This window comes from Condylura cristata, unplaced genomic scaffold, assembly GCF_000260355.1.
Source record: "Condylura cristata isolate star-nosed mole 26May11 unplaced genomic scaffold, ConCri1.0 scaffold00022, whole genome shotgun sequence".
NCBI classification, from domain to species: domain Eukaryota; kingdom Metazoa; phylum Chordata; class Mammalia; order Eulipotyphla; family Talpidae; genus Condylura; species Condylura cristata.
In genome coordinates, this window is record NW_004567123.1 from 7,265,075 (window position 1) to 7,287,528 (window position 22,454).

Below are 22,454 nucleotides of genomic sequence, written 5' to 3' on the forward strand. Positions count from 1 at the left end.
TTTAATTTTTACTTTAAAATTCAAAGTCACATATACTCTCACATCCAATATCTAGACATAGAAAATCATGAAAATTTGCATCTTAACCACCTTCTCTGTAAGAGTTTTCCAGATGTAGAACTTAGCATATTCAAAAACAAACAATACCCCCTCCAGCTCTCAGAAGGAAAATGAAGTAGGGGCCTTTCTGGTGGTGCAGGTGTTAAGGGGAAGGATGTCCTAAAGGAACTCTGCACAGTCTTATGGACTCCACCCCCTACTCCAGTTTTCTGGACCTACACCCTACTCCAGTGATTGGAAACTACAACTCCCAGCAGTACCAGGGAGAGAATTGCGAGGAGCCAAGGGTGGAGCTAGTAGGAATTCTGGGACATTTGGGGGATAAATAGGGCACGATTGCATCTCAAGGGGGCTTGGGAAGCTGCTCTCCTGACCGCGTGACTGTGTGTTCAGTCAGCCTAGCCGTAGGTATTCCAGTTACTTTGAATCCTGCTCTCTTTCCTATTCCTTTCCCCTTTTGTAGATAAACCCGTTATTGGCCCTTTTGTGTGTACCTGCAGTATAATCGAATTGTGAGCACGCAGGTGAGGCCCCCAGAGACAGGTGGCCCAGTCCACTCTGAGCTACCCTGTAACACAGGGGTTAAGGCAGCATTATGAAACTATGAAGCTCTCCGCAGCCACTGCAGCACAAGTTCAATCCCCGGCTAGGGAGCTGACCTACATGGCACAGAAGACCTCTCCTGTCTGGCCTGCTGCTCCCCTCAGTAGTGTGTCTCACTCAATCTACCTGTTCTGTTCCCTGCTCTGTCTTTGGCGAATTCTCTCACTCCCCATGCACTTCTGGCCTGTACCCCAGTTCTTCTATGCATAAATAAATAAATCCTTAAAAAATAGATAAAGAAGGATGAGGTGGGCAAAGAAAATGCACCCAGATGAAAAAAAAAAAATTCTTGGTGAAGTCCTATGATCTGGACACATTCAAATAAATGGAGGTTTTCATTCTGTAGGCATCATATATATGCATTACCTATGTGTGCATGTACAAGCTTCTCTACATAATTTGTACATACACATATACATGTAAAATATAGCTATATAGAAACAAAAATAATTTAAGCCTAAAAAATTCCATGAGGTAAGTACTATTTCTTGAAGATAAAGCACTTCAAGTTTTATGAATTCAAGCTACTTGCCCAAGAACATCCCAAACTGAGATTCCAACTCATATGACCTGGACCCAACAAGTACATGTTCTTCCCTGCCCAGTACCATCTCCTTTCTTCTGGTGATGACATTACACTTGACCTTTCCTGGGAACCATTCTTCCCCCATGTTAGTTGTACTGCCTGCCAGACTTGCCTATTCAGGAGACCTTCTCTGCCCAAAGGGCAAGCAGGTGATCAAAGTCAGGTTAATTCTATCATCAGTGGCACATAGGTCCTGGTTTTGTCTGTGGAGAATGAGAACATCTATTCACTTGCTCAAAAGGTCAAGACTTTCTTATTGATGCATCTGCTGCACCCAAGGTCACTGCGTCCACTGCTGTTCCTGCTGCTGCCTTTGCCTTAGCCAGTAGTGAACTAAAGGAAGAGCCGACCAAGGATGTGGCATCACCAAGAATCAGACCAACGCAGTCAAGCTTTATTTGTGAAGCAGTAAAATTAAAGCTTATTTCTTTTAAAAGAACATTCCTAGAAGCAAAAACAATTAAAAATACAAAAAAACAAACAAACAAAATTATGATGTTAGGAGTATAATGGATCAGGAGAGAAAATAACAAAACTAATGAACAACCATATACCAGAGACATTTTGCGAGGGTGGAGTGGGGAATGGGATCAAAAAGGGGGAGGAGAGAAATGCACGGGATTATGGTGATGGCACACCGGTGACTTGGTGATGGGAAACCCGTGGGGATTACAATTGAGATGGGGGAAAAAATGTACAAAATGATGTAAAAATAGACTTCTGTAAAATAAAAAAAAATTATGATGAATACTACTGAAAATTTCCCTGATAGAGAATTTTTACAAAGTAATAAGGAAATAATCCAATGAACAAGTGGCAAATAAAGGAAACAAGTCAGAGAGAAGGGAGTACAAATGATTCCCGACATCTCAAAAATTACTTAACTTCGGTAAAAATAACAAAAAAATTGAGACCAATGAAGACAATTTGAGATACTGTATTTCAGCTATTACAACGGTGAAGATCAAAAAGTGGGAGCACACTCAGGACTGTTGAGGATGCAGGGGGACATGCCTCTCTCATGTAATGCTGACACAGAAATGAATTGTTTACCATGAAAATATGAATGCACACACCCTTGACCCAGAAATTCTACAAATCTTCTCACAGTCTGAAATGAAACATTCACAAAGTTATCTACTTCAGCAGTCTATAGGAGTGTCAAAGGGCCAGTAACAACTCTAGGACAGAAACTGGTTATTGCACCCTATAGTCATTCTCCTTCTTTCCTAAAAGAATCCCCCAAATTTAAATCTCCTTGGATCATGACTACTCTCCCATCCTTGAGGTTATATTTAACTTTATGACTAGATTTTAAGAAATGGATTATAACTGAAAGGATGCTTGGAGCTGGAAGTGTCTTTCTTGAGAGGAAACATGTTTAGGCATCCTCAGACTGGAACACAGAAGCAAAGACTGGCGCTTAATAGCCACTTTCAAGCATCTGGGCGAATCCATATGCCAAAAACAGGAACAAATAGAAAGATCTACAGCATTTGGTATTGTAGCTCTGGGTCACCTAACTCTGCTTATCTTTTACATAATATAAACTTGTATCTTGTTTAAGCTATGAAGTCCTTATTTAGATAAAAAGATTTTGGTAAAGAAATCATAGTACATCTATAGTACTGAATATTAAATAACTTTAAGAGAATGAGGGACACTGAGATGAAATGTTTTACAAGGTATCTATTTTATGTGGACGTGCAAGGCACAAAACGGTGTTATCATTTCTGCAAAGAATAAAAATACTTAAATTGTATGTTTCCTGATATGTGGAATATCTCCCTGGAAAGGTACAAGATATTCTGAAAGAAAAATACCTCTTAGCAAGGGAACTGGGGAAAGGAACAGAAGAGACTTTTAGTTCCATGCTCTTTTGTACCTTTTGCGTTTTATTCTTGGTATGTGTATTATACATTGAAAATAAAGTGTAGAAAAATGAATAGGTACAGCTGCGATCACCTAGTGTGTTCCTCTGTTTGGGGACGAGGCAGAGAGATGGAAATAGCTGGGACCAGGAGAGAGGAAGGACGTAAGTAATGTATAGGTAGATGCACATGCATCATAGACTAATTGCTGACAGCCCACATTTGAATCAGCAGATGGGGCAGACGGATGCTAATGAATAAGGCATTAGCAATAAGATCCAGAGAGAAGCAACAGGGCAGGGAGGAATTTGTGTGACAAATCCAAGAGGACCAAGTTTTAGCTATGTTGTTTTCTGTTCAAGTCAGAAAAACCAGCAGTAGCTACTTCTTGAGAGCAATATATGTTCCTGTGCTTATTGAGGACTGAACAGAAAAGTGATTGAATTCTCTAGCAGTTTCCTGAGTGTGAATAAATTGTCCTTGCTGGCCCCCTCCCCCCATCTTAGAGTGTTTTTGATAGATATATTGTTAAAAGTAGGAGCAAGAGAGATGCCACATTTTCTGGGTACAGAAAACCACACCTAAACAAGGTGATTACAAGTAAGTTGTCGAGCATTTTAAAGATGCCAGAAGAAAATGGGGAACTATACTCTTCAAGCACAAACTGCAAGGTACCTGCAAAGAAGATACAGAGGTCTTGCCTTTAACAAATATGCTGAAGAATTTGATTAGTTGATAGAGATACCTAATCAAAATTGAACTGAATGAGTAAAAATAACTCTAGGTCGGATCATTAATTTGAGCTGCCTGCCTGACTATAGGAAGCCATCTAGAATTTATATATATAGTTATTTTTCCTAAGATTGATTTTAAGTCTTCTCTAAGATGGCAATAAATCCTATGAATATGTTTTCTCAATTATAAAGCTCTATGCCACACACTTAATAAAGTGATTTTAAAAATACAATTGGCAATGCTAAGTGGTGAGAATATGGAGAAACCAAAAAATTTCATGCATCACTGGTGGGAATGAGTACAAGTCCTCTGGGAAAATGTTTAAACTTCTTTGAAAATGAAGTTAAATGTGCACTTTGTCTAGACTGTTATCTACTTCCTAAAAGAAATGAAAACGCAGATTCATACAGAACTCTGTGAATTTTGACAGTGACTTCACTCATCATTATTAAAAACTGGAAACAATCTAAATGACCTTTAACTGAGGAATGAATATATATAGACTGTGGTAGAGTAAGGCACTCCTGAGGAATAAAATGGAAGGAACTACTGATATACACACAAACACAAGGATGGACCCCATGTATGCCATCTAAAAGAAATTAGATACCAAAGACCACAAACTGTGTGATTCCACTTGTATGACATCCTAGAAAAGATGGACTACAGAGACGGAAAACACATTAGTGGTTCCCAGAGCTCAGACATGGAGGGAAGGATCTACTACTAAGAGGCATCAGAAGTTGTTACAGGGCTCCAGCTCAGAGTAGCGGGTGCACCGAAAGTGCTAGATGTAGGTGAACCAGGCAAGGCTTTATTAGACTCATGCACGAGGAAGCCCTTGTGGGAAAGGAGAATTAACGCTCCTCTAAGGGCTTTAGGGGAGACAATTAAAGGATAGGACTAGGAGTCAGGAGAGGGAGGCAGACTCGCAGCTTGTTATGGGTGAGGTTTCTCCCAGGCACTGGCAGACAGGTTACATTCTCACTAGTGTGTGGGCTTTCAGCTTTCTCCCTCCAGGAAACTGACAGATATCATTACTCAGGATCTAACACTTTTTATCTCTTATGGCACCTCATGGTCAGTGGAGTGGGTCAGGTTGTTTGGACAGAATTTGCCAATCTGTGATTTAGTTCACTTGTTCCAACAGGGCCAGGGTGAATTGTCCTACCAGCTCATTTTTATTTTTAAGATCTATTTATTTATGTATACAAGAACTGGGATACAGGCCAGAGGTGTAGGGAGAGAGAGACAGACTGGGGAACAGAACAGGTAGATTGACTGAAAACCACTGATGAGAGGAGAAGTGGGCCCTGACCAGGGATCGAATTTGTGCTGCGGTTGCTGTGGATAGCTTTAACCCCTTGAGTCATCAGGGAGGCCCTGTCTCAGGGTGATTATTGGCATAGTTCTATATCTTGATTGCACTGTTGATCACACAATTGTATACATTTGTAAAGACTCAGAATTGCCCACTAAAAGGTGAATTTTACTGTATGAAAGTGACACTTCAATAAACCTGACTTTCATATATAAAATCTATAGCTCAGGGGTGATTTCTGGGACAGTGGAATGTTCTGAATCTCATCTGGCTGGTGGTTACATGGATGTATAAATATCAAACATTCCATTGATGAGTACACTTACAGTTTGCGTACATTATGCATCCACTGCATGCTTTATAACTTTTTTTTAAGATTTATTTTATTTACGCATACAAACACTGGGGTACAGGCCAGAGGTATGGGGGATGAGAGACTTCGCTAGAGACAGAGGAGGGCAGCAGAACAGGTAGATTGACTGAAGTGCTTTGCTGAGGGGAGCAGCAGGCAAGGCAGGAGAGGTCTGCTCTGCCATGTGGGTCAGCTCCTTGGCCAGGGCTTGAACTGAGGTCACAGTGGCTGGCAATTGCTTGATAGTGCTGAGACTTTAACCCCTATGCCACCAGGGAGGCCCTGTTTTATATTTTATTTCAAAGAAATAAATGAAGAGGGGGAAAAAAAAACTAAGGCATACACTCTATACTAGGGGAGACGGGTTGGTAATTGGGAGATGAAATTATTCTCTAGAATACAGTTGGGATTAAGACTTTAAGTATAGCCATGACATTTGATGATGGCAGAAAGGAAGACTATGGATGCCAAAGACCAATGCTGACTCTTGATTTTGACTGACCCCTTCCATCAGTATGTGTCTGTGACTTTATCTCTCCTATGTTTTTATTCAATTCTGCTTCTGACAGTTGGTTTTCCACTCCTAGCATTTTCTCCAACACAAACTGCTCCGGGAAAAAAGGAATGGAAAGAGAAAGTCATGCTCTGTGGACCCAGACATTTGAGTTAGAAACTTAGAAGTTCCGTGATCTTTAGCTAATTTTATGTATTCATCTGGCAGATGTTTTTCTCTATGAGTCACACCTTTATGTAGAAATCTTAGTGTCAGTCCTTTATAATTAGTACTGTGTGCAAAATTTTCCTCCCAATCAGTGGGGTGTCTCTGTTCTGTGTAATGGTACAACCACTATGGAAAGCTGTTTGGAGATTTTTCAAAATGCTAAAAATGGGCTTCCTAGGTATCTACCAAAGGACACAAAAACATTAATTCAAAAGGACACCTTCGGGCCCTCCATGGTGGCACAGCAGTGTAAAGCACAGTAGTAAGAAGCTAAAGCCACTTCAGCATGGGTTTGATGCCTGATCCGGAGGTGAGCCACAAGGCGTGGCAGACCTCTCCTGATCCACCTGCTGCTCCCCTCAGCAATGTACTTCGTCAGTCAGCCTGTTTTGCTCCCCACTCTGTCTCTGTTGAATCCTCTCACCGACCCTGCACTTCTGGCCTGTACCCCAGTTTATTATGCATTAATAAATACATCTTTTAAAAAAGGGCACCTGCACCCTTATGTTTATTGCTGCTCTATTTACAATAGGGAAGATGCCCCAAAATAGATGATTGGATCAAGAAGATGTAGAACATATATTCAAAGTAACAGCAATCAAGAAAAAAAGAGATAAACTCATGCCGTTTGCGGCAACATGGATGGAGCTGGAAGGGATCATGCTTAGTGAAATAAGCCAGAAAGAAAAGGAAAATACCGTATGGTTTCACTCATAGCAGGAGTGTAAGGGATAGGTTAACAAAAAAAAAAAAAGCTATTGGGATAAAGTAAAAATGAAAACCAACAAACTATAAACCAGAGATATTCTATGGGGGTGAAGAGGGGAACAGGATTAAAACTGGTATGGGAAGGGCGCACGGGGCTATGGTGATGGCACAGGGGGAATTGGTGGTGGGAAGTTTTCGGGGATCACAAATGAGATGAAAAAATGAACAAAATGAAGAAAGATGTAAAATATGTATAAAACAAAATATAAAAAAGAAAAAAGTCACTAATAAAATAGGACCCCACTACACAATTGTAACCACTATTAGTAATGAGATACCATAAAAACGTCAAAAAAGTAAAGAAATCATATGTCTCAGGGATCTTCATGAACATTACAAATCTTTCAGCAGTGACATTGAATCATCTTATTTTATACGAAAACTCCTATTAGAAGGTCTGAATGAGTTCAGTAACATCCGTTGTTGGTGCAGTAACAGAGAATAATACAGGTCCATGACCTCATTATCAGGTCATCCGCACAGGGCCAATTGACCTGTATGATATCCATTCTGCTAATTGTCCCCTGGAGCGCAGTGGGGAGAGTTCCATTCACCTACTTCCTACAGAACAAAACTCCCAAGCACCACAGCTTCATTCCTAGAAACACACTAATAAACACACATACAAATGTGCGCCCACCTTCACAGGCAATCTCCATAGCTACTGTGAGCATGGTGGGTGCCTCTTGAAAAAGGTCAAGATCAAGACCCTGACCTCTGAGGTCAGGAAGCAAGAAAAACTTAAATTTATTTTCTTATATATTAGCAATAAAGGGCTGGGTTTTGTTTTTATTTTATTTTTGTATTTGGGTAGGCATGTAGGGTTTCTTTCTAGATTAATAGTCACTTGGAATTTCTTGGGTCCGGTGCCTTTAGGCACACTCATTGTGCATTTTCAATCTGCTACAATCAAGCCCTGGATTTATGCCAGAATTACTAAATGTGCTCTTGACCCTATAGTTGCCTGTCATGAGTCTAGGGAACTGCTGTCACTGGACACCCCACCATCTGTCTGTCAATTTTGAAGCCCTTCCCTCTTTCCATCCAGGAAAGCAATTAAGCAAGTTACTTGTACTGTATCTCAGTAAGCCATTTAAGTTTATTATTATTATTATTATTATTAATATTTACTTTGTATTTTTTTCATTTTTGTACAATGTGTGCTTTCTCATCCTGGTTATAGCTCCCATAAAATTCCCACCACTGATTCACCCATGTATCATACTCCCTTGTGCTCTTCCCACCCCTGTTTTGATCATTCCCTCTCACTCCCTGCAGAATGTCTTTGGTTTATAGTTACCTGCCATCCAAGTTTTAAGCAGACATAGGGTTGAAAGTTTAATCAGGTGAATCTGTTGAGGAAAGTTTTTAATTTCTAGCTTTAGTTTTTCATTGTAGCATGTCTTCTTAACTAAAGAGACACATTACTCTCCCGTCATCTTCTATACTGTATTGAATTACCAATATAATTGTAATCAGTGCTTCTGGAAAATGCTGATGGACTATTTTGTACTTGTTTGTGTTAATCAATGTTAATTACAAAGCAAGCATAGAGGTTAATGAATTATAATGGGTTTAATTAAGCTTGACAGTAACAAATGGCATAACCTTTATGTTATGACCTGGTTACAAAAACCAAAATAAGACAAAAGAATCACATGGAAATTCCTATTTATACACTGGCCACACAGAGAATAGTCTGATGAGTTTAATGGTTTTGTTAATTGTCAGTTTCAACATCTACTAACCTGCTACTCCTGATATATAAAGCATGCTCTTTATCCTTAAAGGATTTATAATCTAATTGAAAAAGAAATACAGAAAACCAAGGTTTAAAATTTTTTAGTAATTAACTTATGAATGCTTTTGGCCATGGTACAAATCACAGGCAGAAGGAGCAATGACTAGGGAAGATAGAACTCAGAAGACTGGGCACCAGGGAAGACCTCCCACTAGGGCACAGTGAAAGCAAAGACATGGCACTGGAATGCAAACACGGTCAGAGAACATTCATTCACCCAGGATTTAAGTTCCACTATAGGGGATTGTGGTGGTGTGGAGGTGCAAGGAGTGTGTTACCCACAGTCATGTCACCTAACTATTGGTCTCCTGATGTGTGATGTAAAGAATGACCACAAAGTATTTTTTAGTTCCAGACTACAACTCCAAAGGTTCTTGATTAGGGTGCCAGCTCACTGGCATTTTTATGTTGCTCATATTTCTGTGTGGATAAGTGGGTTCCTGAATTGCTATATCCATCTAAGAACTTTCTCATTCATAAGATATATTTGGATGCCAGCAAGCGTACACATACTCTAAACCAAATGTTCAGAAGTTGTTTCAGAGCAGAAAAATCCTTTTCTTCTATTTTCTTAAGTTTATTGTCTGGGGTCTATGAATTAAAATAATAAGAGAGAGATTAATGAGAGGAAACATTTATTTTATGTGTACATAGAAAGAAAACCCTTCCAAAGCAGGTAGACCTAGGGTTTATAGACTATATTAACAAAGGGCAAAAAACTGCAGAGAAGAGACAGTCAAAGGAAAAGGGGTTCAGATTCTTAGGGGTGGGAAGGTAAATAGATGGGGGTGGGAAGATAAGGGTTATTTTTGTCAGGTTGGCTGACTTTCTGTTTCTGTGATAAGGTTCATTCTTCTCAGGGGAAGGGAAAGAGGAATACTTTCACAAAGGAACATTTATGTCCTTCTTTTAGTCAGATGGGGTTGTCAAAGAACTTTTTCATGTGCTTGCTGCTTCTTAATATCCTTCTACTCAAAATAATTCTTATGCTACAGCGTCACATTTTGGGATGACATACACTGATCTCTTACAGACAATGGGGTAGCTTGATGGTGCTGTCAGTCTGGACCTGTCCCATCATCCAAAGCTATCTTCTACTCATACATTTTGTGACCTGATTAACTGGCAGAGCCTGGCTGGTGCAAGGTGGCCCCACTTACCGGTCTGATAGTCAGCTGGTAATTGGTTGCAGCACTAGGTTTGAGTGGGTCAGGTCATGCATCATTCGGCAGCAGGCTAGCCTGGGCTTTTTCACTTGATGGCAGCAGGGGGCCCTTAAGAGAGGACAGAACCATGGGAAACACTTGGAGGCCTAGGCTTGGAAATAACAGTCAGCTCTTCTCCATTCTATGGGGCAAAGGAAATTTCTAGGACATCCATGTTAAAGAGGTGAAAGACACCACTCCTGCAATGTGGCACTGCAAAGTATGGGTACAGGGAGGGAAAGCATCTCATCCCAACCATCAGTCCTTAGCCCCATTGCTAGCCCAGGTGAGGACTCCATAGACTGATAAGAAATGATCATTTTTGTTTAAAGGTATTGGGTTTTGGCTGGTAAGCAGGGGCACAGAATTGATTGATTATATACGAACCCCTGAATCCTATCCAGATTGGACTCCTGATTGAGACCTATGGTTGATATTTTCACAATCAATATTTCAGTGTTAGAGATTAATGGTTCTTTCTCCAAACTATAGGGGGTGGGCAGTGTGGGCAGTATCCACATTCCCTGGAGATTATTGGAAATTGCAGCATCTCGGGTTTCACCTCATTTCAGCAGAATCAAGTCCAGAAGTTTTCTCACTATTCCCACGTTGGAAACTTGTCTTCCCAAATCTGGATGTTTGTTCCAGATATCTCCTCTGCTTTGGAAGTGAGCTTCTCACCCATCTTGGGGGTTTGCATTCCTTCTTGAGGTAAGGTCCATCTGCAAAATTCATTTATCCATGGAACATTTTTCACTAACTGGTTTCTTACTCTGAAGAAGTCGAAAGGCTGCTACAGACTCTGCAAAGCCCATTAGTCCTGAACTGTTTGTCACCAGAGGTATAGTTAGATGCAACTGAAAACAGTTTTTTTCATCTTAGTATATAAAATGACTATGATTTAGGGTGATGGCTTCTTTTAAACTGAATCTTTTGTGGTTTCTTTATTCACTTCTGTTATAGAAGAAAAGTCAGCATTCATGACTATCTGTCTAGAGTTTTATAGCAAAATTATTCCATATGATTTCTGTGAACTCAGATTTTACTTCCAGGCTCCCAGGCATATTATCTTTGCCCTTAATGTTTAGTATTTTAGACAATCCTAGATTACCTTTAAATTTCGTGGTTTAGAAAATGAAGATGAAGGTAGGTTTGAATTTGAGATCTGTGATTTCTGTCTCTGATACTGCTATTTACACATTTGTTTGAGAACGGAGAACACTTTGTGGTTTGTTGGCATACTGCATAACTACTCAATTCAACGTAAGCCCCAACATGTAAGGTAACTCTTTCAAGGATATACTAGGTGTATTATATGATATAGTGCTTGAGGTCAGTACTTTTAGCACATAGAAAGACAGATAAGTCTCTGAGATGGCAGTTGTATCCTTTGTTCCAATTTAAATGTGCTGCCTGCTGTTTATCAAGGTTTTTAAAAAAGGCATGTTTATGGAGAGTAAATCAATTTTATTTCTTAGAGGCTAGGGGAAAATACTTAGCTGTATACATTGCTGATAAGGATGTAGTGTTTTTTTAATTCTGGTGCTATTTTAGGTTGTAATGAAGAAACTAAAGATTCAGGTTGTTTAACTTACTTACAACAATTTGATAATAATAAAATTTCTAAACACCAGGCTGGGAGCAGGGAGAAGTCAATAATGAATGAAGACCAAAATAAATTACATCAAACAAACAAAATGAAGCCAACATACATGCACATACACACGTACAAAGCACACACATACTTTATTGGTGATAGGGTTAATACCCTATTCTCATTTAATACCATTTGGGTTTTAACCTAAACCTCACAATCTTCTTTTTTCCATTCCATCATATTTAGATTTTTTTGAAAATACTAATATCCTTCACTTATCCAAATGATTTCCTAATCACGGGTTCTGAAATTTTTTTTTTTATATCATGGTTCCCTTGCTTTTCTGTGAAACTTTTTCAGAAGAACATTTAAAACACATGAAATGAGGTGCAAAACAGTACAAGGAAAATTAGTGATAGCAAAATACAATATCAAGATACTAGAAAAAATGATCTGTGATAGGTAACATGTGCTTATATTAAATAAGATATAGGGACAGTCTAATAGCTACCATAATTTCAAAGTAGTGACAAGTTTTAACAATTTAAGAAACTGTAACCTTAAATTCTAACAGAAAAATAACTGATTTCTAGAAGTGTCAAAGTAATATTAAAATGAATACGCTTTACTTAGAGGCTATTACCGATTTTATTTTTTTCATTCAAGTTCATGAAACTTATTGTAGATTTTTTTAATTCAGTGGGTCCATGATTACCCTCCTGCTAAGTGGCAACTTTCATACTGAATGGGGTCTAGCTGCCTTCCATCGAGTGGGACTGCAAGAGTCTTGGGGAACCCTCCAGAAAACTGCCTGGTTACAGGAAGAAATCCAGTCTTATTTTTTTTTAAAGATTTATTTATTTATTCGTACAGAACTGGGGTACAGGCCAGAGATGCGGAGGGTGAGAGGATTCACCAGAGACAGAGTGGGGAGCAGAACAGGCAGATTAATGAAGTACACTGCTGAGGGGAGCAGCGGGCGGGTCAGGAGAGGTCTGCCACGCCATGTGGTCACCTCCGGGGCAGGCGGGAACCGAACTCATGCGGAAGTGGCTTTAGCTTCTCAGTGCTGTGCTTTAACCCGCTGCGCCACGAGGGAGGGCCACCAGTCTTATTTTTTAAGGTTGAAAATGAGGAAAAGTCATTGTCTTCCCAAACATCCAACCTAGCCCAGCCTTTAATCCTTAGCCCCATTGCTAGCCCAGAAGAGAAATCCACAGACCGATAAGAAATAAGAAATAATAATTTTTGTTTAAAAGTATTGGGTTTCAGATGGTAAGCAGGGGCACAGAACTGATTGATATAATGAATCCCTGAATCCTATCCAGATTGGACTCCTGATTGAGACTTATGGTTGAGATTTTCATAATCAATATCTCAGTGTTAGAAATTAATGGTTCTTTCCCCTAACTATGGGGGGGGGGGCAGTATTTACATTCCTTGGAGCTTATGGGAAATGCAGCGTTTTATGTTTCATCTCATTTCTGCAGAATCAAGTCTGCAGTTTTAGGCGATTCCCACAGGCAGTGAAATTTGCAAAACCTTAAACTTTCAGAAGATGAGCCAATCTCTTAAAATCTTCCCTCATAGAAACTTCTTTCTTTCACTTTCGATTAGAAAACATTCTCTGGCTACAGGTTTATTAGGTCCAGTTTCTGGGACTGTCGAATCATTATTCTTCCTATTCAAATGCTCCTGGTGCGCTATTTGGGGTCTGATGTGTCTCTTTTGTGTCAAATGTATCACAGGACAGGTCTTTATGGACATGTGTGGGCTGTTGGAAAGTAAGGAAGGAAGCAAGGAATGAAACCTGCTAAAAACCAACCAATAAACCCCATGCAAAGAAACTAGTGGAACGGCAATTACAACTCTAACGAAGTGTGTTTAACCTGTTGTCTTTAAAAATCCACCAGGCTTTGCTGGATGTGGGTCTCGCGGGTGATCGGTGGATGCGCTGGGATCCCCCATCCTCGCAGGTAAGCCAGGGAACGGGTGGCTTTACACTCAGGAGACAGAATTCCCAATTCCTCTGAGCGACCGCTTTAGTTTGTCCGCACGCAGCTCCCTTATAAGGCGTGCCCAGCTTCTGCCCTGAGCGGCGAGGTGCAACGCTGGCTCCCAGGCGGCACCTCCAGAGAGCGCGCCTTTATCGCGCATGCCCAGCACGCTCCCTATAAAGGCACTCCTTTTTCGCACCGCCGGTGGTCACATCTGCACCCAGCTCTATGCTAGTCAGGGAGGAACCTGTTGGACATTGGGAGCAAAGGGAAAGTTGGTTCCAGGATCATAGAATTGCTTTAGGGAAGGCGAAGAAATAACCAGCCCACGTTCGGATGGGCCATAAGTTTGCAGACATTATCTCACTTGATGCATTAGGTAGTTCTGTGAGGTTCATGACATGCAAATAAGGCAGAAGCTTCTGAGATGCTCAATAGTGGAGAATTTCCCAAGCTAGTGTTGGAGCTAGGCCTCAACTCAAGAGCCCACCCTCCATGTCTTGAGATTTCTGTTATACCTCTGCTTCCTGGAGGAGCAGTCCCTCCTACCTGCGCTGCTCCCTGTTAACTAAGGCAGCTGCCAGTTAACGGTTAATGCCCTGAAGATGTGAAATTCTAGAGAGTAGGAGGGGATGAGGGCAGAACATTCCTTTGTGACCTCATTAGAGATGTGGGGGCCAGTGGACCTTGTGAGCATGGTATTTACTGGGCCTGTTGGTCCCCATCTGTCAGCTGCATGGGGCTTGGGGTCCAATGGGTAGGGTCGTGGGTCTGGGATGGAATGCATTATTAAGTGGGCACTCATTCTATCAAAGGCCATAAGCCTTAAAGAGGGTCCCCATTGCTAACTCCCTTATAATTAAAATAAAACTGCAGCGTAAGTATAAAAAAGCCCAATTAAGATGTGATTCCAGCCAGTACAGGCACATTTTCACTTGCATTTAAAACACCCAGTGCCCTTTCAGTTTTCATTTCTCTGTATTCCTGAGTTGAGAGGTCCGCTTGTGCTCAGCCATACTTAGACAGCTTTGGAGTAGCAGAAAGAGCAGAGCACCGCTGCCCCCTCCCCGCCCCCGCCCGCACCCCACGAATTGTGATAATCTTTGTGCCTTAGTTTTTTGCTTAGTGAAACGGATGCGCTAACTCCTGTGCCATGGGGAGGGGGTTAAGGCAAAGTTCTTGTTAAAGGACTTTGAAAACTGTTTTGTTAAGCTGACCCCCAGGATTGGGATTCTTGGGGTCTGAATTGCTGCGACCTTCTCCTGTTCCCCAGTTTTTCAGGAGAGGATGGGTTCTAACTTTCATGAAATCACTCTGCCCTGGTCGCCCGCAGTGACTTCCAGGGCACCGCCAGCAACACCAGGAGTTTCTACTATTTAGTAATCGCGGGAGGCGGCGCCAGGCACCCGGCCCCGCCCCTTAGCGCCTGCGGGCCGCCGCCAAACCCCGGCGCACGGATCACGCGGGAGGGAGCCGCTCTGGGCATGCTCAGTGACCTGGCAGGTGGGGCCGCCGCGGGACGCCGGGGCAGCGGAGCCGAGGGGCGGAGGCCGAGGGAAGTGGGCGGGGGCCGCGGCCCGACAATCCAGAGTCTTTGGGGCCTGTGGGGCGCTGGGCAGCCGGGAGTCTGCGCCGGCCGGGCCGGGATGAGCAATGGCATCAGTCAAGGTGGCCGTGAGGGTCCGGCCCATGAATCGCAGGTGAGTGAGGCCGCCTGTGTCTCCCTCCCTGTCAACTCTCAAATGCCAGCGTGGGTTTAAATGTTACAGGCCGGTTTCTGGCCACAGACATAAGTTGTGGCGTCTCTAGAAGCCTGGGTGCCGGAGGACTTCATGCTTTGCTGTCGCTTTCTTGTCGTCCTGGAGGGGGTGGGGGTGAGGCCAGGGAGATACTCTATAAACTCTTTCCTGTCTCATTCACCTGAGCAGGGTTGCTTGTTCCCCCTTATACACACTAAGGGGTTTTCCCCAAGGAAGGCGGGGTAAGGAGTCAGGAATGTGGGAGTAATCTTGGGGGCAGTGCAAGCTGTCAGGCGAACTCCTCTCAACTTTGCCAACTCAGAAGTTCCCAAACTGTTTACAGTGTTAGTTTTTAATCGCTTAATAAGACATGCTCTCTGTCCCCTGAATGGGAGCTCGAACTTCTAGTCAGTAATTTAGCAGGTAACTTCAGATTACAGAATGGATGGGAAACTTTAACAAACTTTCGGTTGCTGGGCACTCTAGTACAGGTGTTTGAAATCTGATATTGACAGAGAGGGCAGAATTGTAAACACATGTAGAGTTTTATCTTGTTATGTAGTTTTATAAAGTAATGCTCTTCTGAATTGAAAAGTAACCTTTGCTTCCTTTTTCAATGATCTCTTTATAATTAGTCTAGAAAGATGCTTTAAAACAATTACCTTTTAAAATGGTTTAACTTTGAAGAATGAAAGAAACTTTAATGGGATGTATCCTCTGGCCCGATAGGCTCAGTTCATACAAGGCCATTTGTTTTTATTGGCTTTTCAATGAAGTTGGTGGACATTTGACTTACACACAGCCAGCCACTTCCCTTCTGCAGGTGTATGTTGGTGTTTGTAACAGCTGATTAGGACATTTGCTAGGAATTGATTTTTCCATTGACAAGTAGGTCTACAAACATTCTGGTTTGTAACTACTGGAAATCAGTGCATTTGTTATTTTTCATGGTATTTCTAAAGTTTTTTTTTAGGGAAATAGTTTGTTAGTCCTGAGAGCATGTTTTTACACATACTTGGTCACACAACATAAAAAGTCCCCAAAGTCACCTTGATGACTTAAAAAGATTTTTCTTTATTATGGATTCACATGCAGATAGATGCTCCTTTTCTTTTCAAAAAATTCATTTATGCGTACAAGAACTGGGGTATAGGCCAGAGGTGTGTGGGGGTTAGAGGACTCACCAGAGACAGCATGAGGAGCAGAACAGGTGGATCTACTGTAACACACTGCTGAGGGAAGCAATGGGCAAGATAGGAGAGGTCTGCTGCACCATGTGGGTTACCTCCCTGGCCTGGGATCAAACTTCTGTTTCACATAGCTTCATAGTGCTGAGACCTAACCCTTTAAGCCACTAGGGAGACCTTAGATGTTCTTTTTTTTCTTTAGAATAATATGAGCACACTAAAAATTTGTAACTTTAGAGAGCATTTATTAACTGTGTACCAGTGCACATGTGTTGGGTGCTTTCTAGGCCAGAAGGTAAATCAAGATCTAATCAAATGACTTGGAGGAGCCTACTGGCTGAACTCTCCTGAAACATTTGGTGGCTGCAGTGGGAAACATAGATGCTGCCAATGTAGTGCCTTCTCAGGTTAGGCCCAGAACCCAGGTGTGTAGAGTTGTATCAAGGAAACGTGTTCAAAGCCATAGGCTTGGAGATAGACTGATGGGATATTTGTGCTCTTAGCAGAGAACTTTGTTGGTATCAGGATTGGGGCAAGAGGTATGGGATAAGCCATGTAGGCCAGAGGTGGAAATTGGAAGGCTGGAGAAATATGGCGTAACAGTTGACTAGTCAAATTAATGGGATTTAGCACTTACTTGGGTGGGAAGGGAATGATGATGAAGAATAAATGTGTTAACCTTAAAATAGCAAGGTCTTTTAGCTAGTTAAATTGATTTTATTCAGGAGTAGCAGAAGGATTGCAATCTGGGACAACCTATGGCAAAACATAGGCAAGTACGAGAAAGGAGAGGATAGATCAGATTTTATTGGGCCTTAGGAAATTGGAAAGGGCTGTTTTGCATAAAAGGTTATTGAGAATTTGAGGTTGTGATGGTTTCTTATTGGTGGACAACTTGTTACTGGGTAAGGAGGCTTCTTGGAAGTTTCAGTAAGCGGCGAGTGCATGAGATCTCTTTAGTCATAGTTTCACAGCTCTGTTTTTTTTTTTTTAAAGATTTATTTATTTGTGCATATAGAACTGGGGTACAGGCCAGAGGCTCAGGGGCGGCGAGAGGCTTCACCAGAGACAGAGTGGCAGATCGATAAAGTAAACTGCTGAGGGGAGCAGCGGGTGGGTCAGGAGAGGTCTGCCACGCCATGTGGTCACTTCCGGGTCAGGAGAGGTCTGCCACGCCATGTGGTCACCTCCAGGACAGGCGGGAATTGAACTCATGCTGAAGTGGCTTTAGATTCTCAGTGCTTTAACCCGCTGCACCACAGGGAGGGCCTCACACAGCTCTATTTTTAATCAGGTTTTCTTCATTCAATTTCAGGTCATAGTTATTATCAATAATTCATTAAAAAAAGATGTGTTTATTTATGCATAGAAGAACTGGGATATAGTCCAGAGGTGTGGCGGGTGAGAGATTTCACCAGAGACAGAGTGGTGAGCAGAACCGGCAAATCTACTGAAATATTGCTAAAAGGGAGCAGCAGGTGGGTCAGGAGAGGTCTGCTGCATCATGTGTGTCAGCTCCCTAACCAGGGATTGAACCCAGGCTGTAGTTGGGTAGCACTGAGACTTAACCTCTAGGCCATCAGGGAGGCCCCCAATAATTTAAATTTCATCCTTAAGAAGGCTTTACTGGGCCCTTCCTGGTGGCGCAACGGGTTAGGATGCAGCACTGCAGGCTGGCTGCATGCAGTTGCTCCAGTGTGAGTTCGACCCCCTGCCCTGGAGGTGATCCACATGGCGCAGCAGACCTTTCCTGACCCACCCGCTGCTCCCCTCAGCAGTATACTTCATGGATCTGCCTGTTCTGCTCCCTGCTGTCTCTGATGAAGTCTCACTACTCCTATACCTGTGACTTGTACCCAATTCTGTATGAATAAATAAATAAATCTTAAAAAAAGTTTAGATTTAAAAAAAAGGCTTTATCTCCTCTTTAGAGGCTTGGGGAAGGTAGATGGTGAAATTTTGCAGCTAATGTTCAGCAGACCGAAACATGGGTTTAGGTGACATCTGGAAACATTTTGCACACCGGTGAAAATTTAAGCGTGTTACCAAGGAAAAGGAATCAGGGGATTGTACACTGACTGGGTGTGCTTCTCTTTAGGAGTCTAGGGAGGTTGGTATGCAGCCCCTGAGAAGTGGTGGGGTGAATTGGACTAACAGCTGTCATTATGGCAGGAAAGGAAGCAGCTGCTAAAGGTGGTTGTAGTTGTTGGTGTCAGATATTGCCAGGATATGAGATGAGGTCCCTGGACTTGGAGATGGGAACATTAGTAACATTTCCAATTGTCTCAAGGTGAGACAATGATCCAGATGTTGGCAGTGAAATGGAAGGAAATAGACAATTTACAACTATAAATACTTGGCCTGCCTCATAAGGAAAGACATGCAATTTATAATAACAGTAAGAATGTATTTTTTTTTTAAATCAGTGAAATTGTTGAATGTTAACTGAACATCAAATACTGATTAAGGAATGGTGATGGGAGAGACATGAAATGCTTTGATAGTGGGGAACTTGACAATAGCTGTGCAATTTCATTTCTTAGAATTTATTTTATAGACTGTATTCCTATCAAAATACATAAGATACTTGTTGCATCATAAGCACCTTAATGTGTGAAGATGGGCAATTTGTTAAATTATAGCCTGTATATTGGGCAGAATGCTATGTAGAACTTATAAAAGAATGTGTTAATCTTCAAAGAGTTCCAAGATAGTGGTTTATGGGAGAAAAACAAGCTATCCACACAGATCCACACATTCTACAGTAGATTTGTGTTTGTGTTAACAATGTATATGCACACAGCTATATATCTGTATAGAACAATTCATAAGAAATCTAACAGTGGTATCTCTAAGGAGGAAGATTGATGGTTTATTAGGTGAAGGTGGACAGTTTTTCTTTTACCTTTTTTACTGCTCAGTATTTTACTTTGTTCATGCATGTAATTAATCATTAAAAACTTGTTTATGTAATTTCAAAAAATGCCCTTGAAAGTGGAGCTTTCTGTTGGAACTGAAGAATTTTTTTTTTTAAAGATTTATTTATTTGTGCATACAGAACTGGGGTACAGGCCAGAAGCTCAGGGGTGGCAAGAGGCTTCACCAGAGACAGTGGGGAGCAGAACAGGCAGATCGACGAAGTACACTGCTGAGGGGAGCAGCAGGCGGGCCAGGAGAGGTCTGCTGCACCATGTGGTCACCTCTGGGGCAAGCGGGGATCGAACTCATGCGGAAGTGGCTTTAGCTTCTCAGTGCTGTGCTTTAACCCGCTGCGCCACCAGGGAGGGCCAAAACTGAAGAATTTTTAAATGGTTGTTTGGGAGGATTGAAGAACATTGTTAAATTTGTGTTTTTCAATTTTGAGATATAACTGATAATGCAAATTAAGGTATACAGCATAATAAATTGACATTTTGTGAAATGATTACCTCTATAAGTTAGTTAATGTCCATCATATCATAATAGATATACACACACAAAAAAGGTTTTTTCCTCTGAGGAGTATGTTCAGGATTTATTCTCTTAGCTTTCAAATATACCATACAGCAGTGATAACAGTAGTCATCTTACATGCTACATCTTTGTTACTTTTTTTTTTTTATTTATCTTTTAATTGGGGTTTTTTTTGTACCTTTGTCCATCTCTTTCCAATTTTCCTCCAATTTCCCATCTTTTGTTTTCTTTTTCTGAGTTTTTTTCTTTTTTTAAAGATTTATTTATGCATACATGAACTGGGGTATAGGCCAGAGGTGTGTGGAGAGGGGGTGAGAGATTTCACCAGAGACAGAGTGGGGAGCAGAATAGGCAGATCCACTGAAATCACTGCTGAGGGGAGCAGTGGGTGAGACAGAAATCTGTTGTGCCATATGTGGGTCACCTCCCTGTCCGGGGATCAAACTTAGGCCATAGTGATGATAGTGCTGAGACTTAATCCCTAGGCCACTAGGGAGATCCCCCAAATTTTTGTTTTGTCTTGTTTTTCAGATATCACACAGCACTTACTTTTCTCTGTTTAATATTTTTCACTTAGCATGATGCCCTCACCCACATTATCACAAATGACAGGATTTCCTTTTTATGGCTTATGAATGGAATATGATGGAATTAATGCAATACAATTAATATTCCATTGCATATTGCCATGACTGCATGAAGGCATTTCTGTCAACAAGGGACTGTGTGTTCAGTGGTGGCGCCTCTATATTGCCTAGGTATATCTAGTAGGGTATGCCGCCTAGGTTTGTGTAGGTACAGGCTGTGGCATTGCGCAGGGATGATATCACCAAATGATACATTTCTCAGAATCTATTCCTGGATCTATCCCCTTGGAGATTTTACATATATCCATTCCATTCATCTGTCAATGGACACTAGGTTGTTTCCATTTCTTGGCTCTGGTAAATAGTGATGCTATGCCAACAGAAATAAGATATAATTTTTTAAAAAGTATTAATTTTTTGAGTGGAGGAGCTTCTAGAAGAGAAAACAACTAACAGAAAGGAAGGGCCTGGAATGATTGAAAAGATAGATAGCTTTGAAAGCTAGACTCCTAAAGCATGGTGGTAAGGTGGGAAGGTTTTGAATTTCTAAAGTAGGAGACTTAGAAGTAAACTGTTCTTGCACAAAATGCCTAGTGTTTGGTTCAGGGCAAGGTGTGATGAGTTTGTTTTTACTGCCTTGTGCTTGGGTTACCGAGTAGAGGCAGTGGTTCGAATTCCAAAGAGCCACTATGTTGCATCCCATGTAGCAGCTACCTTTATGGAGAGTTTGAGGTGTACCAGTGGTACAAAATTTGATTTAATCTTTACAACAGTTTTAGCAGATGGTGACTACTTGCCATTTCAGGTTGGAAACCATAGTATATTTGTCCAAAATCAGTTTCTTAAGAATAGTCACAGCTCCGCTTCTAAAAATAATGTTAGTAGAAACTTACATTGTTCATAACTTTTTATGGACAGAAGTTTAACATTTTTGTGTTTTTATACCTTTTTCTTTGTGATTTCTTTCATTGTCACTTGTAGTTTCTTTTATTGGTTTCATTTATTGCAACTTTATAAGATCCAACTGTTTTTCCCACTGGAGAGACAACAAAATATTAACTTGATAACCAATTTTTTTCATTTTTTGTTGCTTTCCCTTTTTTTCTTTTTAATGGAAAGTATTTATTCCTGGTTATCCTATCTCATTGTTCTCTCAGTGTTCACAGGATCAGGCTTGTGTTCTAATTTTTTGGATGTTATTTATAAGCTGGGTAAATTTGAGCAAGAGACTTAATTGACTTAAGTCTTACTTTCTGTACATGTGAAATGGTGATAATAATTGTACATAGCTTTTAAGATGTAGGATAGGTATTCAAGTATTTTTTTTACTGTGTCTCAGTAAGAAACACATTTTAAATTGAAACTGAAGATATTAAAAGATGAATGAAGTGCTTACCTTTGTTACATGCTTGCACTCATATGTTTTCTATTCTGCCTTATTTTATTCTCTTGTTTCATTAAACAAATACCATTTCTAAATTCACTGGGTTGATTTAGACATTCAGTATGGTGTTGCAACTGGCACCTCCCAGTCATGAAGATCACAAGAGAGAGTGGCTTTGTATAAAGCTCTCCACCCGGAGCCTGGTAGGTGTTGTTACCATTAGGTTTACAGTTCATGATTGTAACTTTATTCAGAAGCAAGTACTTAAAAATACTTTACTCAGACACATTTACTAAGTGTTGGCAACTAGCCATATGACATCTTTCTAACATGCTTTCTCATCTTACGGCAAATGTGATGGAAGCTTACAGCAGAAAATTTGGGATGGAAACTTCACAAAGTCATCAACTAGAGGTGAGGTAGAAATGATTAGTGAGATCTTAAACCTACTGTGGAAAATCTGTAGGCAAAGACTGGTGATAGGGAT

At 41.1% G+C, this 22,454-nt stretch overlaps 1 protein-coding gene across 2 annotated transcripts in view; it reads left to right on the forward strand.

Annotated features, from left to right (window-relative positions):
• The first annotated feature begins 15,115 nt into the window (after positions 1-15,115).
• The window catches only part of KIF16B (kinesin family member 16B), a 252,959-nt gene continuing 245,620 nt past the window's right edge, over positions 15,116-22,454 (forward strand). The window contains exon 1 of one of the 2 annotated variants that reach the window (XM_004687156.1): positions 15,116-15,317. In XM_004687156.1, the coding sequence (XP_004687213.1) occupies positions 15,271-15,317 (47 nt within the window). In that variant the 5' untranslated portion in view covers positions 15,116-15,270. The remainder of the gene's footprint in view (positions 15,318-22,454) is intronic. The other variant, XM_012728321.1, reaches the window with a different exon arrangement.